General features: G+C 50.2%; 1 protein-coding gene across 3 annotated transcripts in view; it reads left to right on the top strand.

Annotated features, from left to right (window-relative positions):
• The first annotated feature begins 5364 nt into the window (after nt 1-5364).
• Nucleotides 5365-14117, top strand: part of ESRRB (estrogen related receptor beta) — a 514135-nt gene continuing 505382 nt past the window's right edge. Inside the window, exon 1 of one of the 3 annotated variants that reach the window (XM_079128065.1) lies at nt 5365-5551. Coding sequence is in view for 1 of the 3 variants with exons in the window: in XM_079128063.1 (XP_078984189.1) it covers nt 5550-5551 (2 nt within the window). In the remaining 2 variants the exon portion in view is untranslated. The remainder of the gene's footprint in view (nt 5552-14117) is intronic. The other 2 variants (XM_079128063.1, XM_079128066.1) reach the window with 2 other exon arrangements.

The following is a 14117-nucleotide window of genomic DNA, read 5'->3' as shown; positions in this document are numbered from 1 at the left end:
ATTTCTGTTGTTTGAAGCTGTACAGTTTGGGGCAGTTTATTATGCAGCCCTTGCAAACTAATATAGGGAATTACAGTCCCTCCCATGGAGATGTAATAAGGAGACCCATGCAAAGCAGCTACTGCATAGCAGGTGGGCACAAGGCATGGAATTTCAAGGCCAGGAGGTTCACCCTGAGATGGAAGAACTGGGGTGGAGGTAGGCAGAGGCTGCTAGACCACAGGAAGCAGAAAGGCTGCCAGAAGGCCAGCCTCCTTCTCTGCGGAATAGACACGTGGGATTCGGAGTTTAGGAGGGGCTGCGGACAGCATGACTCTGTGTGTTCGAAATATCTAGACGAGGCAAATCCAGACAGCACAGTGGTTTCCAGAGGCTGGCCTATGTTAAAGAGACGTCACTCTGTCACGTGAAGCCACTCAGGTCGGGCACCGTGTTAACAGTGGGCCTCACAGACTGATGCACGGGGAAATGGAAGGTGACTTCTTAAGGTGCCCCTGTTCTGGAACTAGATACATGGGGCAGCAGTTACATGACACTGTAACTACTCGACCATGTGCTTGAAAACTATGAATCTTCTGTTGTGAAAATACATTGCACTCAACAAAACAGAACAAAATGAGATTTGGAGGAAACTCAAGATGTCTCAAGCAGTTGGAATTCCTCTGAAGGAGGTTGGGGGACTTGACTCAGGGAGTCAGGGGTAGGTAACTGGGGTTGCAGTGATACGTGGATCATCTGTCCTAAAAGCCACATTCTGGCCAGCTGCTGAAAACAAGGCTCCAGGTGGAATTAGCTATTCTGGGGGCCCAGGAGACTCAGGTGGGCACAGTATCTCTGGAGGAAAGGGCTGGGCTATGGAGGGAGGCAGGCGTAGCTGGGGGGCGGATTTGCGGTCCCCTGGGTTTTCCTGCCTCTTTACCTCTCTGTTAAAACTTGGAAAGTCCCCACATAGTCTTTTCTTCCTGACCTCCGACCTCTGGTCAGGCTCGCAGGTAAGAGCGACTTGTCACCGTCAGTTCCTTGCCCTGCCAGTCCTGTCTCTAGCTTTCAGAGAAGAACCAGAACAAACTGGAGGGAGGGGCTGAAGGTGGGCAGAGGCCCCTCCAGAGTGATGGCAGGCCTGCACACGGGGCTGGGGCGGGTACCGGAGCATCTACAGAGGACACTGCCCAGGTCGGGCGCAGTTCCAAGCTTGCTCTTATGTTGACTCACTTTGTCCTTGTGACAATTTTTGGACTAGATAGTTAAAATTCCCAGTTGCAGATGAGAAAAGTGAAGCACAAAGAACCACAGGATTTGACCAGGGAAAGATCTCCCATGTTCTTGGATGGGCAGAATTAATATTGTCAAAATGGCCATACTACCAAAGGTGCTATACAGATTTCATGCACTTCCCATTAGAATTCCAATGGCATTCTTCATAGAAATAGAAAAAGTAGTCCTGACATTCATTTGGAAAAATAAGAGACCCAGAATAACAAAACAATCCTTAGCAAGAAAAGTAAAGCAGGAGGCATACCAGACCTTAAACTATACTACAGAGCTATAGTAACAAAAACAGCATGGTGTTGGCACTGAAAACATGAAGACCAATGGTTCAGAATAGAAGACACAGAAAAAAGCCCAAATAAACAGAGTTATCTCAAACTAGACAAAGGTGCCTAGTATTGGAGAAATACGTATTGGAGAAAAGATAGCCTCTTCAACAAATGGTGTTGGGAAAACTGGAAATCCATACATAGTAAATTGAAATTGAACCCCTAATTCTCACCATGCACAAAACCCAACTGGAAGTGGATCAAGGACCTAGGTATTAGACCAAAGACTCCATGCCTACTAGAAGAAAATATATGCCCAAATTCCCATCATGTTGGCTTAGGAACCAACTTCCTCAACAAGATTCCTAAAGTGCAAGAAATAAAATCAAAAATCAATAAATGGGAGAGTATCAAACTAAAATGCTTCTTCAAGCAAAGGAAACTATCAAGGATGTGAAAGAGAGAGCCTACAGAATGGTAGGAAATTTTTGCCACCTGCACCTCAGAGTATTAATCTCCAGGATATACAAAGGATTCAAAAAACTTAACACCCAAAAACCAAATGATCCAGTCAATAAATGGGCAAAAGAACTGAACAGGTACTTCACAGAAGAAACACAAATGGTCAACAAACATATGAAAAAATGTTTAACATCTCTAGCAATTAGAGAAATGCAAATTAAAACTACACTGAGACTCCATCTTACTCCAGTCTGAATGGCAATCAAGACTATAAATAACAACAGGAGCTGAAGAAATAGTTTGTGTCGGAGAGTGCTCGCCTAGCATGCGCAAGGACCCCGGTTCGAATCCCTAACCCCTCAGAGGGAAGAAAGAAAAGAAATATAAATAACAATAAATGTTGGTGAGGATGTGGGGGAAAAGGTACACTCGTACATGGCTGGTAGGACTGCAAATTGGTACTACCACTCTGGAAAGCAGTGTGGAGATTCCTTAGAAAACTTGGAATGGAACCACCATTTGACCCAGTTATCCCACTCCTGGGCCTCTACCCCAAGGACTTAAAATCAGCATACTACAGTGACACAGACACATCAATGTTTATAGCAGCTCAATTCACAATAGCCAAACTATGGAACCACCTAGGTGACCTTCATAGATGAGTGGATAAAGAAAATGTAGTGTATATATATATATACACACACAATGGAATATTACTTAGCTGTAAAGAAGAATGAAATTATGACATTTGCCAGTAAATAGATGGAACTGGAGACTATCGTGCTAAGTGAAATAAGCCAGTCCCAGAAAACCAAAGGCTGAATGTTCTCTCTGATATGTGGATGCTAACCTATAACAACAGAAGGTAGCAAGGGGAAGTATAGAAGTTCATTAGATTAGACAGGGCAAGAAAGGGAAGGGAGTAGAGCGGGGATAGGAAGGCCGTGGAATGAATTGGACATCACTTTCCTGTGTTCACATATGAATACGTGACCAGTGTAACTCCACATCAGGTACAACCACAAAATTGAAATGTATAATACTGTCATGTATATCTAATAAAAAAAGAAAAATACTTTAAAAAATAAATTTTAAAAAAAAGGAGGCCAAGATTCCAACCCAAGGAGTCCCACAGTCCAAAGACTGTGCCTTACCCATCAAGACAGACTCAGCGGGCGACTCTGTATGAGTGTCCACTCAGAGTGGCCCAGGGACAAGGTCAGGGCTGGCCCTTGGAGTTGAAGGGATTTATGATGAGGAAGTGAAGCCACTAAGAGCCTTCTGAAATCCCCGCGCTGGGTAGTCAGCAGAGCCCTGTGATGGGACAGGCTCCCGCTGGTCCCAGCCTGGGGTGGCTTAGAGGGGCGGGGCTCCAGGGCTCGAGCAATCCGGAGAGTCAGGATGGGACTGTGGGCGGGTGCGGAGGGCAGACTGGAGATAAAAAGCAGAAACAAGGTCCCACAGGGACTTTCCGCAGCAGTGCCTGTCAGAGTTTCTGTACTCAACCCAGGAACCACACAGACTGACCGCGGACTGCACTAGTGGCTGGAGAAGCCCCCGGAAGTGCCAAGGCCACAGAGAGACTGGCACAGGCCTTCTGCCGGAAGTCAGAGAGGGGTCACGTGGGTACAGATGGAGAACTGAGGAGAAAGCAGATAACCAAGAGACGGAAGGGCGGGCGCCCCTCCCGAGGGGCCTACTGGCGGCGGCACCCACGTCTCTCTCCGGCCTTGCCTCCCAGGCCCATCTGCCTCCCAGCAACTCTGCGTGGGGGCAGGCCTGCTTCGAGGGCAGTGCTGGGCGGACACTGGCGACGCCAGCCGGGTACCCAGGAGCACAGTGGTGCTCAGGGCTGCGGACCGATGTGCGGGCCCATCAGACTCCCTGTGCCTGAAGCCCCACTCCCGATTCCCCATCTTCCTCGGAAAACACGTTCCTACAGCGTCTCTTGGTCCAAAAGTGTGGCTTGAATGGCGGTGTCTCGGGCAGCACTCACTCAGCGCACGCGGAGGAGGGTCTTACTGTGCGCCAGGCATCACGGTGGCCCCGTGACGCAGGGCAAAGACAAGCAGGGGGTCTTTAGCCTGGTGGAGCTTCTGTTCCAGGGGCCAGCCGTGGTGGGAGTAGGGGATGTCCTGCTGTGAAACAGACATTGGACGCCACGGCTTGGAACGCCCATCCTCACTGAGGAGCAGGGACTGGACCTGCCATCAAAAGGGGGCCCACCTCTGTTTTTTTTTCTATTTCTTTTTATTTTTTTCCACTTCATTAAAAAAAAAAAAATTAGCTCTGGGGAAGTTTTAGGAATTCTAAAGTGCTTATCCCTCCCACACTGGGAAGGGGCTAGCTCTATGACCCCTCTTAAAGGGGCCCCTCCACCGGAATCCTGCCTGCAGATGTGCAAGCAACCAGGAAAGCAAGACGCTTCCCCGTGGTTGGACAGTGGGTCTCCTGACATGACGGGTGTTCTTGGGGTTCACTCTTGGCCAGCCAGATGCTGTCCTTGCCCCACAACGCTCATCCTCTAAAACTTTGCCCCTGGCTGGCCCATCCCAGGGAGGCTGTGCCAACTTTGGAAAAACTGGTTTCTTAGAGACCCTTTAGTACCTCACAGAGTGGGGTTGATTTTCCAAAAGAAGAAACCTTTGCAGAGAGCGCGGTCTCCTAGGAAATCTCTGGGAAAAGCAGAGACCCTAAGCCCCCAGGGCCTTTCAGCGGCAGGCAGTTATTTTACCTGAAATGCCTCTGGACTTTTCAAGGGCCCGGGCCCACCAGGCAGAGCGACTCCAGCCTTCGCCTGGACCCTCACCTGCACGTGCTCCTCACCCTGCAGGAGCCTTCTGCCTATCCCCCAGGAAGCCCTTCCGCACCCCCCACCCCAGCTGGGAGTGCTCTGCTCCCTCCCTGCCTGCTCATTTGGCAGGAGGCATGGAAACTTTCATGGAAAGCACTTGAGCTGACAAACGCTCTCAAGTCAGGACTGTGACTCTGGCCCTGACAGGGCCAGGGGCTGGGGATCCAGGGAGGCCTCTCCTTCCCGGGGTCAGGCCCTCCTGCCCTCCTGCCCTGGCTCCTCCCCTGACTCTGTGGGCTGTCACTCACTAGCTCAGTGACCCCACGTGCAGGCTGCACCTAGAGAAGTTATCGGCCCCCCCACCATGCATGACCTTCCCCGTTCCGCCCCCCCTTGGCGATACATGTCACTCGCTGCTTTCCTGGGCCCTTCGGAGGCCGTGGCGTCTGTGTGGGGCTCAGTGGAGCTGAAAGTCCAGAGCGTTTGGCTGTTTTGTTTAAGACCTGGTTATGGTTGTGGGATTTTTTTTTTTTTTTTTTTTTTTTTTTTTTTTTTTTTTTTGTCAGCTGCCTGTTATATCAATCACGGAGTCGGGATCTATTTATAGGTTGGGAGTACTGTGTCCTTAGTCACAAAGAGACACAGACAGGGGACTGTCAGCTGGTGCCGGAGGAACCGAACAACGAGTCATCAGCCCCTGGAAACACCTGAGAGTGACCGTCCACGGCAGCCCTGTCCCCCACGCCAGCCCAAGCATGTAAGTCACCTAACTTCTCCCTGTGCTCCTGCACAGCCTGCCCTGGACCTCTCTGCCCTTCTGCCTACACACCCCCCTTCCCTCTCTCTCTCTCTCTCTCTCTCTCTCTCTCTCATGGATAAAAATATCTCCCACGCCTGCCTTTTCATCCTGGTTTTCCGCACACGAAAGCATCCCCGCGTGGCAGAGGGAAAACCTCTGCTCCCACAGCCTGTCAGGGCAAGGTCAGAGGGTCTGGGGATGGCTGGGCAGGACGGTGACACCAACTCATTCGGACTCAGCGGGGCCCTTTTTGTTTTTATTTGTTTTGCAGAGGAAAAGTAAGTAAATCAAAAGGGCAAGGCGAAGTTCACAGGCGGCTCAGCGGGCGGTTGTGTCTCCCAGCGAGAAAACTTTGATTTGCTGGCAGCTCCCGCATTGGGTGGGCTGGGGAAGGTGACGGAGGGGGGAGACCCGCTTGGCTGGGACAGGTGATGATGGAAGGGTCCCACCAGATTTGGGCTCACCCTGGCAGCTTCCACGTTCAGCGACAGTCGAGACAGCCCCAGTGATGAGCTCTTCTGTCGCGCCTCACAGGAAAGTGACTTCTTTTCCCTCTGTGGAGCAAGTTTGCTTTGGGAAGTCTGAGATGAGAGCTGAGGACCTGTCTTGCTTTGCAGGCTTTGGCTGGCTCGCTCACTGGGGGCTTTTCCTAATCCTGAAGGGAGGGAAGAGTGTCAGAAAGGAAGAAGCCAGGTGTGGAGAGTTGCTGAACGTATCACTCCGCATGTTTCGCCAAAGGAGAAACTTAATATTATGATTCTCGTCAAAGCGGGGCTTGTTTCAGACAATCCAACAGTGTGTGCACATCGGGTGGCTCTGGAGTTGCCCCTACAACTTAGCCACTGTCCAGCATGCACAGGGTGTACCTGTCACGAGTGTCCAGTGGTGGGATGTTAGTTTTCTGGATAATGTGTAGCATTAACCGCAAATGCTGCATTTGGGAGATTTGAGGAGATTTGCTGTATAGCAGCTATGCAACAGTGATCCTAAGTTTGGGGCACTAAGTTTGGATTATGTGATGGTATTTAACATATTCTTTGCACAACTTCTAAAATGTATCTCTCTTTTTTTTTTTTTTATCATGGGTTTCTATTCACTTACACAATGGTTACCAGATGTTATCTTGGAGAAGATGACTTCTTGATTCATTCCCATAAACAATATCCTAACAAAGAAATGATCTTTCCAACAAATTGAAAGCATTAAACAAAGAAAATAAGTCTAAATTGTTTTTGATTACAAACAAAATAGTTTTGTTAGCAAAAGAGTTGATGAAAGTTAGCACAGGCATACTCACACGTTCAGAGAGGCAGTTTGATCTCATTTTTATGTTGATGGTTATGAAACCTTAACTTGCCTTCTTCTTGGTTCTTTATTCTTCACCCGCATTTTATTTAGAGTTATTAATGTCTTTAATTCCTTTGTTTATTGTTTTGGAGAGTGGAAAGCAGGTCAGGAAGGAATAAGAAATTGGAAGATGAACTTCATATGTCCAGGTAGTAAGGACTTGTTCATCAATGGAGAAATCCAGAATAAGGAGTTTGGGGTGTGTGTGTGTGTGTGTGTGTGTGTGTGTACACGCACGTGTGTGTAGGGGTGGTAAATGTCACTATTTAAGACCTAGTTTGGAAACTAAAGTCCATGAAATCCAGGGGGAAAAAAAAAGAAAAGCTAAGTGAATTATACACGTAGGATTATTAATTTTCCTGTTCCAAGGACTGTTTTTTTTTTTTCAATAGGTATCATAGTATTTATTATCTGTGCTTTTGTTTCTTCAAATTATTCATAATTTTAAAATTCAAAAAGTAAAAGCCCTGATCATTGCCCAATATTAAAGGCATGTAGGATGTAAAATGCTAACATCATCTAAAGTCCCTTTTCCTGGGCAAAACCAAGGACTGTTTTGATAGACGCATCCTGCTAAGGTTTTCCCACAACAATGCAGGAGTGGGAGCTGGTGGGTGAGCGTTAATTAAAGCTCATGTGGAATCAAGTGATGGAGACACTGCACTCAGAAATCAGAGCGGTCCACTGTGTGCAAAGCTGAACTTCCAGGTCTTTAAAGTCTCAGAGGCTCAGAGAAAGTGTGGTGCTTTTGGAGAGGCCCTTCCCTCTCGTCAGCATGCGCCCCGGGCCTGACTGGATGCAGTGGGGAGAGTCCCACATTCCCGAACGAATCCTGTGCTCTCATTAGCGTTAAACAGTCCACAGAGAAGAGCACTGGTTGGAACACTCAGGTGAGACCGCCCCTTCAGCTGGCGATTCGGGGATGCTTCGGGGACGAGGGCTTGTCTGGTAGAGTGCTGGAGGCCTGGCTTTCCCTGTCAGGTTCAGGATGTGGCGTTTCCCCGACCCAACAGGCTTAGTTACAGAGATGCAGTTGGGGGGAACTTCGGTGCGTTTGCACAAGGCAGCCTCTGATTATTTACTTTCTGCTTCAATAACGATTAATTTTATGTGGTCTGAGCTCCCATCAAACTCATTTTTTTCCAAACTGATTTCTTAAATACAATTGGTCACGGGGCCGTCTGTGACTTCATGTCTGCCGCATGGAACCCATTCCTCCCTTGTTTCTCTCTGTGGCTGGAAGCGAGCCGTTGCTCCTGAGCACACCCTGCCGTTTGATGTGGCCTCCCTCCCTGGAGCACACCGGCATCCAGTCCTCACCTCCTCCCAGACTGGCGACAGTGGGGGCCCATGAGCAGGTGCTTTGGAATACAGCAAGCTCAGGTGTAGGACCATCAATCTCCAGGAGGAAGGAATTGCAAATACCTGGAGAGTGTAGGGGAGCACTTTCCTCCCCTAATTCAAACGATTTTACATAGCTGAAGTCTCTCCAAATACCCCATAAATAAAAAATGGCAGCCGGCAGGCAGGAGTTTTAGACCCTAGACGTGGTCCGACTCCTCCTATCACCGCACCGCAGTGGATCTGTCCATCTTGTTCTTATCTCTATTTTTACATTTCATTATCCTCCCCCTCTTTTCTACCCCTCCTCCATTCCCTCCCCCTTCTCGCCTTTCCTGAAAACACATTTCTATCTGGCACAGAAAATAAACTCAGATTGTGGGTAGTTATGTTAATCTAATTCAATCCTCAGCGGGTTAAGAGTGAAATTCTAATAGTGGAACTGTTGAGAGCTTTTTTGTTAATGGCTTGGGGATTACATTGAGTTAAAGGCTCATTTCCTAATCAAACAGAGAGGGAGAGAGTGACTCCGAATATTTATGAGTCTCCCAGTGAGAGTTTAAACATTCAACTCCAAAAGCTGGGTTTCTGCAGGAGGAAAGAGTTAAAACCCCTCAGGGCTACTGGGGAAAAAAATTAAACCAGTTAAGCCATCAGCATTTCCAGGCTGCTGTACCCCTTCTGTGCTCTGTAAGGTGGGAGGAAGGGTGGGGCTGGGGGCCACACTGGAAGGGAAGCTGGGACCCACTGAAGCGGTCACAAAAGTCCCCCCTCTCCCCTGTTGCAGACTGGGGTCCTCTGCTCACCCAGGGGCTGGAGGGGCTGTGTGCCTTTACCTCCTCAAGCCAATCTTCCTCCTCCAGTGTGGAGGTGAGATTCAGAGACAGGAGCTGGGCTCCATCTGCCAGCAGCCTGGTGGGCTGGAGGAGTGGAGCTGCCCCTCCGAGACACGGAGCGCTCTTCCCTTTGGAAAGTAAGCTCACAAGTCTTCCCACTCAGCTTTATTCCCGTGAGGACCTCCAAGCCCAGCTGGCTCTCTGTGCCCAGGTGGAGGCAGGAGGAGGAGTGAGGACCAACTTAGCCAAGGTCGAGCAATGTCAAGGCCACGCTGAGGTCAGGAGTCTGGGCCCAGGCAAGCCTTCTGGCCTCCCTCTCCCCTTGTTCTCTTGAGTACACTAGGGCAGAAGGGAAGTCAGGGCCATATGGCTGCTACACAGGCCCTGGCTCCCCGGACTGAGATTTCTTTCTCCAGTTTGGAAAGGATGGGCCGGAATCTCTGATGCAGGGTGGCTCTGCAGGCCCTGTGGGCACTCGGACTTTTCTCTACCACCAACCAAGTGAGCAGTGTCTATTTCTTCCACCTGGGCTGCTTCCCCTCTCCTCTCCGTGACGTCACAGAGGCACCAGGTAGCCGACGTTCCTTCTAGAATCCTTTGGCTCTTGTTTCCCCTGACCCTGGCTACTGTTCTTTCTCTCAGTGTTCAGACGTGGTGGCCTGTGGGTCTGGTTTCCCCTTCATGTCAAGGTAGCGTTCCCACACATCTCCATCAGCTTCTCTGTGAAGTCTTCTCCCTCTTGGGGTTTTCATGGTCCCCAGCTGATCTCCCTGCACCTGGTCTTCAGCTGATCTCCCTGCACCTGGTCTTCACCGGCCTCCAGGAAGACCAGGAGTCCGACAGGAGCAGGGCTGTGCCTCAGTTCCCCCGTTAGCGCCACTCGGGGGTGATCTGTCACGCCCCCACCCTCACCTGTGCCTCCCGCGGACAAGATGGAGCTGGGGTTCAGCACATGCTGAGTCGGACAGCCAGGGGTCACATCTGGCACCTCCCTTCCTCTGCTGGGGCACAGAGCTGCCAAACCACTCCAGGTCTCTCTCTTCCCCTCTGCTAAATGGAGATCACAACAGAAGCTGCCTTGTGGGTTGCTGGGAAGAGATGCACCAAGTGCTTAGCCCTGTGCCCAGGAAGTGTTGGCACTTTTATTTGCTTGGCGCAGCATATTCCCTCCTCACGCTGGATGGCCCACTGTAGATAGGCTCCCACGCCTACCACTAAGGGTGGGTCACCGTACTCCCCCTCCAACCTTCTAACCACTAGGGAACCAGAGCTCAAGTGGGCTGGGAAGACCCGAGGCTTTGCAAACCCTGGGGGAGGGCAGAGGACGCAGCAGGGCTGCCGGCAGCCTCCCTCAGTCTGTAGAAACAGTCCCGTCCACCTCTCAGCCCTGGCTCTCATCCCGATGAGCAGTTCGGTTCTTAGGGTGCTGCGTCCCTCCCTGCACCCCTCTCCACCCCACAGTATCAGAGGGCGGTTTGCACTGTTCCACAGAGTAACCGGGCCAGTCCTGGCTGGAAAGACAACACTGCTGCACCTACAGGGTTGCAGGTGACTGCTCTATCCTCCTCCCTGCTAATGTGACCACTTGACCAAGTGCTGATCATCTGCAAGAAATGGCCTCTCATGAGAAGCCGAGTCCCAGGACCCTGGACACTCCTCTGTCTGTGTGGGACTTGCTGTGCTGCCAGGCAAAGGCCCTTCTCCTTTCTTCCTCCACTGATAAGCCCTTTGGGTCCTGACCGAAGCAGGGAATCTGGAATGGAATCACAGTGCCACCAAACTTACAAAGTGCTCCGTCTCCTCACTCTGTCCTTCTGCCCCACCTCCAAGCAGTTGGCAGGTACTATTCTAAACACCTGGATTGTCACTGTCTCCCTTTTGGCCTCCTTGGTCTTCACCTTTGAAGTCCACAGTGCCTAGTGCACTGCCTGGAACATAATACATGCTCAACAAATGCGTGCAAAGCGAATTGCAGAGTCTCTTCTCCCGAGGGGGCCCTTCATTCCTTCCATCCTCTTGATCATGCAGGCATGATTTGAAGCCATGAATGCCCATGTCCTTGGACTCTCGGTTCTTGCCCCAGCCTTTTCACTCCATGACCCTCCTGTTTCCATGTTCTTCTGTCCAGAGAGGGAGGGGGGAAAGAGAGAGAGAGATCTCCTATTCACATGTGCATGCATCTTCCCAGGAATTTATCCTGTTCAGTAAAGAAGCTTTGTCTAAGTCGATGTCAGATTTAATTGCTAAACTGCTATCTCTCCTGTGAATATTTCCCTTGTTTGCCACACTCTCTTCTCTGCCCTTCCTGAGTTGTACCTGCTTCCTCTGGCTGTTCAGACTCTGTGGGGTTCCATGTTCCTCCCCTTACTTTAACCACTGTGGTCCCAGGGGTACACATAAGAGGGAGACCTTCCCTCTGAAGCCTTCCAAAGTGTCTGCTTCCATTAGCACCGACAAGGCCTTTGAAAGGTGTTGAGTTAGGAACATCATTTTAGGTACCAGATTCTTTCCAGAACAGCATTTCTTTTTTGGCTCTCATGTGTAAGACGGAGCATAAAAACTCAGGCAGTTGAGGGTTAAGTGACAGCAATGAAAAGTCTAGGCTCTCCTGGGGCCTGGTGACTGGCTGAGACAATTGATTAGCTTGACTTAGTGATCTTTCTAGCAATATTCAGGAGTGAAATTATTGCTGATTAGGCTGTGTGTGTGTGTGTGTGTGTGTGTGTGTGTGTGTGCGTGCGCGTGTCTGTATTAGGGTTTTTGGCAATGAGGGTGCAGGATAAGATAGGAGAAAGAAGTGTCAGGATTACTTGCTCCTAAGTCAGTCTCAGGAGGGGACCTGCCACCCCAAGTGTATCTGAAGTTACATAACAACTGTAGGTCTTGTGAGTGCCCAAGTCCACGGTGGAGGCAGGTGAAGGTCTCAGGGTGCCTTCTACCTTCTCTTTGTGACTCCTTGGGAATCCATAATTTTGTTGGAATTAAGAGTCGAACAATGAAGTCAAGTGGAAAGAGACCCCAGGTTGAGGGCTGCTTCCTCGCAAGCTCTGGTGGCCAGAGGACAGCCTGGTGTGCGGTGGAAGGAGGCAGGTGCCAGGTGTCCAGCCCAGTCCCCACTCCAGGTTCAGATGTAATGAAGGTGCTGATGCTCCTTGAGAGCGCGGTTCCTCCACCGGTAAATGAGGGTTGAAGGGGATTTGAGGGCCTCTGACTCTAAAAGGTTACATGTTTAAAACTATTGGTTCTGATGAACCCAGAACACTGTGCTCCTACCATAACTGATGATGATGGGTCAGTCAGGCTTTGTCCCTGTTATCCAAGGCCATGAGCCCAGAAGTGGCTTCTCCTGGGTTTTGTGGCTTTACCCCATTTTCCTTGGTCTGTTCTCTGCACTTACTTTCTCCATCCCTAAGCACAACTGGAGGGTTAGTGGAAAACCGATCGGGGGTCCATGAATCCTCTGCATATATATATTGGCACTGGGGATTGAACTGAAGGGCGCGTAACCCCTGAGCCACATCCCTAACCCTTTTTCTTGTTTATTTTGAGACAAGATCTAGCTCAGTTGCTGAGGCTGGCCTCGAACTTGTGATCCTCTTGCATCAGCCTCCTGAGTTGCTGGGATTACAGGCATGCACCACCATGCCCTGCCATCGCTGCATTTTCAATTTTCCTTTGTAATTTGCAGAGACCCTCATTCTGTACCTCTGTGGTCTTGATACCCCTCCCTCTGCACCTCCCCACTCTGGAAGTTGCGTAGGCTTCCACACGTTAGGAGAAGTCCAGGGCACCCAGTCCTCCAGGTCCGCTGACAGTGTTTTGCAGCCTCCAAGGGAAGGAGCCATTGGGGATTTGGGAGGGAGTTGCCAAATGGGGGGCCTCTGTGAGTCCTTGATTTGACTGTAGCTTATTTTCTTTACTTGTCCAAAGGGACTGATCTCAGCTTTGAGTCTCTTATAAGGTTGACATGAAGTTAAAATAAAAATGATAGAATAAGTGTTCCTTTAACCATGGAAGTATTACCACTTTTAGATGAAATTATTCCCTTGCTTTGGGATCTCTGTTAAGTTTTAGGGGAGAAAACATACTCTAGAGTCAACCTACTGATCCCTGATCCACCTTGTGCCAGATGCAACCCTGGCCAGATTTCCCACCTCTCATTTCACCCCGTGTCCTCTTCTGTAAATTGGGGTGATAAGAACACTTCTCTTATGGAGTTGTGAGTATTAAAGGGACCCACAAACTGTCCCTTGGACAGTGTCTGCTAGACAGTAACTTCTCAGAGCCATTGTGGGGAGGAGAAGGACATTTGGGGTATTTTGTGGACCTTTTCCAGGGCTCCATGCCAAAAGGCCAGGAGGGAGGAGACTTCCAAAGTTCCCACATTTCTCCAAAGTCCCCTAGGCAGCTTACAAAGATAGCACAGGGTGCTCCTCTGGAGGTGGTTCAGATACAGCTGGTTGCCCACCAGCCCCCATAGAGGGTGGCTGCTGTCCACATCCAGTGACCTTCTGGGTGTGGAAACATGAGCATTCTCCTATTACCTGTCTGGGTTTTGGGGTGATCTGGACAAACCATCTGACTCTTGTGGAAATCTGCCGTCCATAGCCTAACATACAGCTGCCCACGCACAGACGCAATGGTGGGAAGTGATTTAATTACGAGCTGGAGCTTTTGGAGTCCCAGTAGTGTGGTTTCGGCATCCGGCCGATTCCTCTTTCCTGTAGAGTAACCAAGAGGCACGGCTTGTTTCCCACAGGTTGGATGGTGCCCCTTTGGGGAGCCCTCAGTAAGGAGAGAAGAGTGGGAGCAGGGAAGGGTGATTCCTGATGCCTCCGAGAAGCCCTTTCGGCTATTTCAAAGGCCTGGTGGAAGCGCATCACGCTCTTGGGGGAGAATTCCGCATCCAGCCCTGTGACCGCCGGAGCCCGCGTGCGCTCGTGAGCACGTTCAGGGTACTGTGGTCAGCCATCCATGACTCTCTTCTCTCCCGTCTCGGG

This window comes from Sciurus vulgaris (assembly GCF_902686455.1).
Source record: "Sciurus vulgaris genome assembly, chromosome: 2".
Lineage (NCBI taxonomy): Eukaryota > Metazoa > Chordata > Mammalia > Rodentia > Sciuridae > Sciurus > Sciurus vulgaris.
This window is presented reverse-complemented; position numbering and strand designations above follow the sequence as displayed.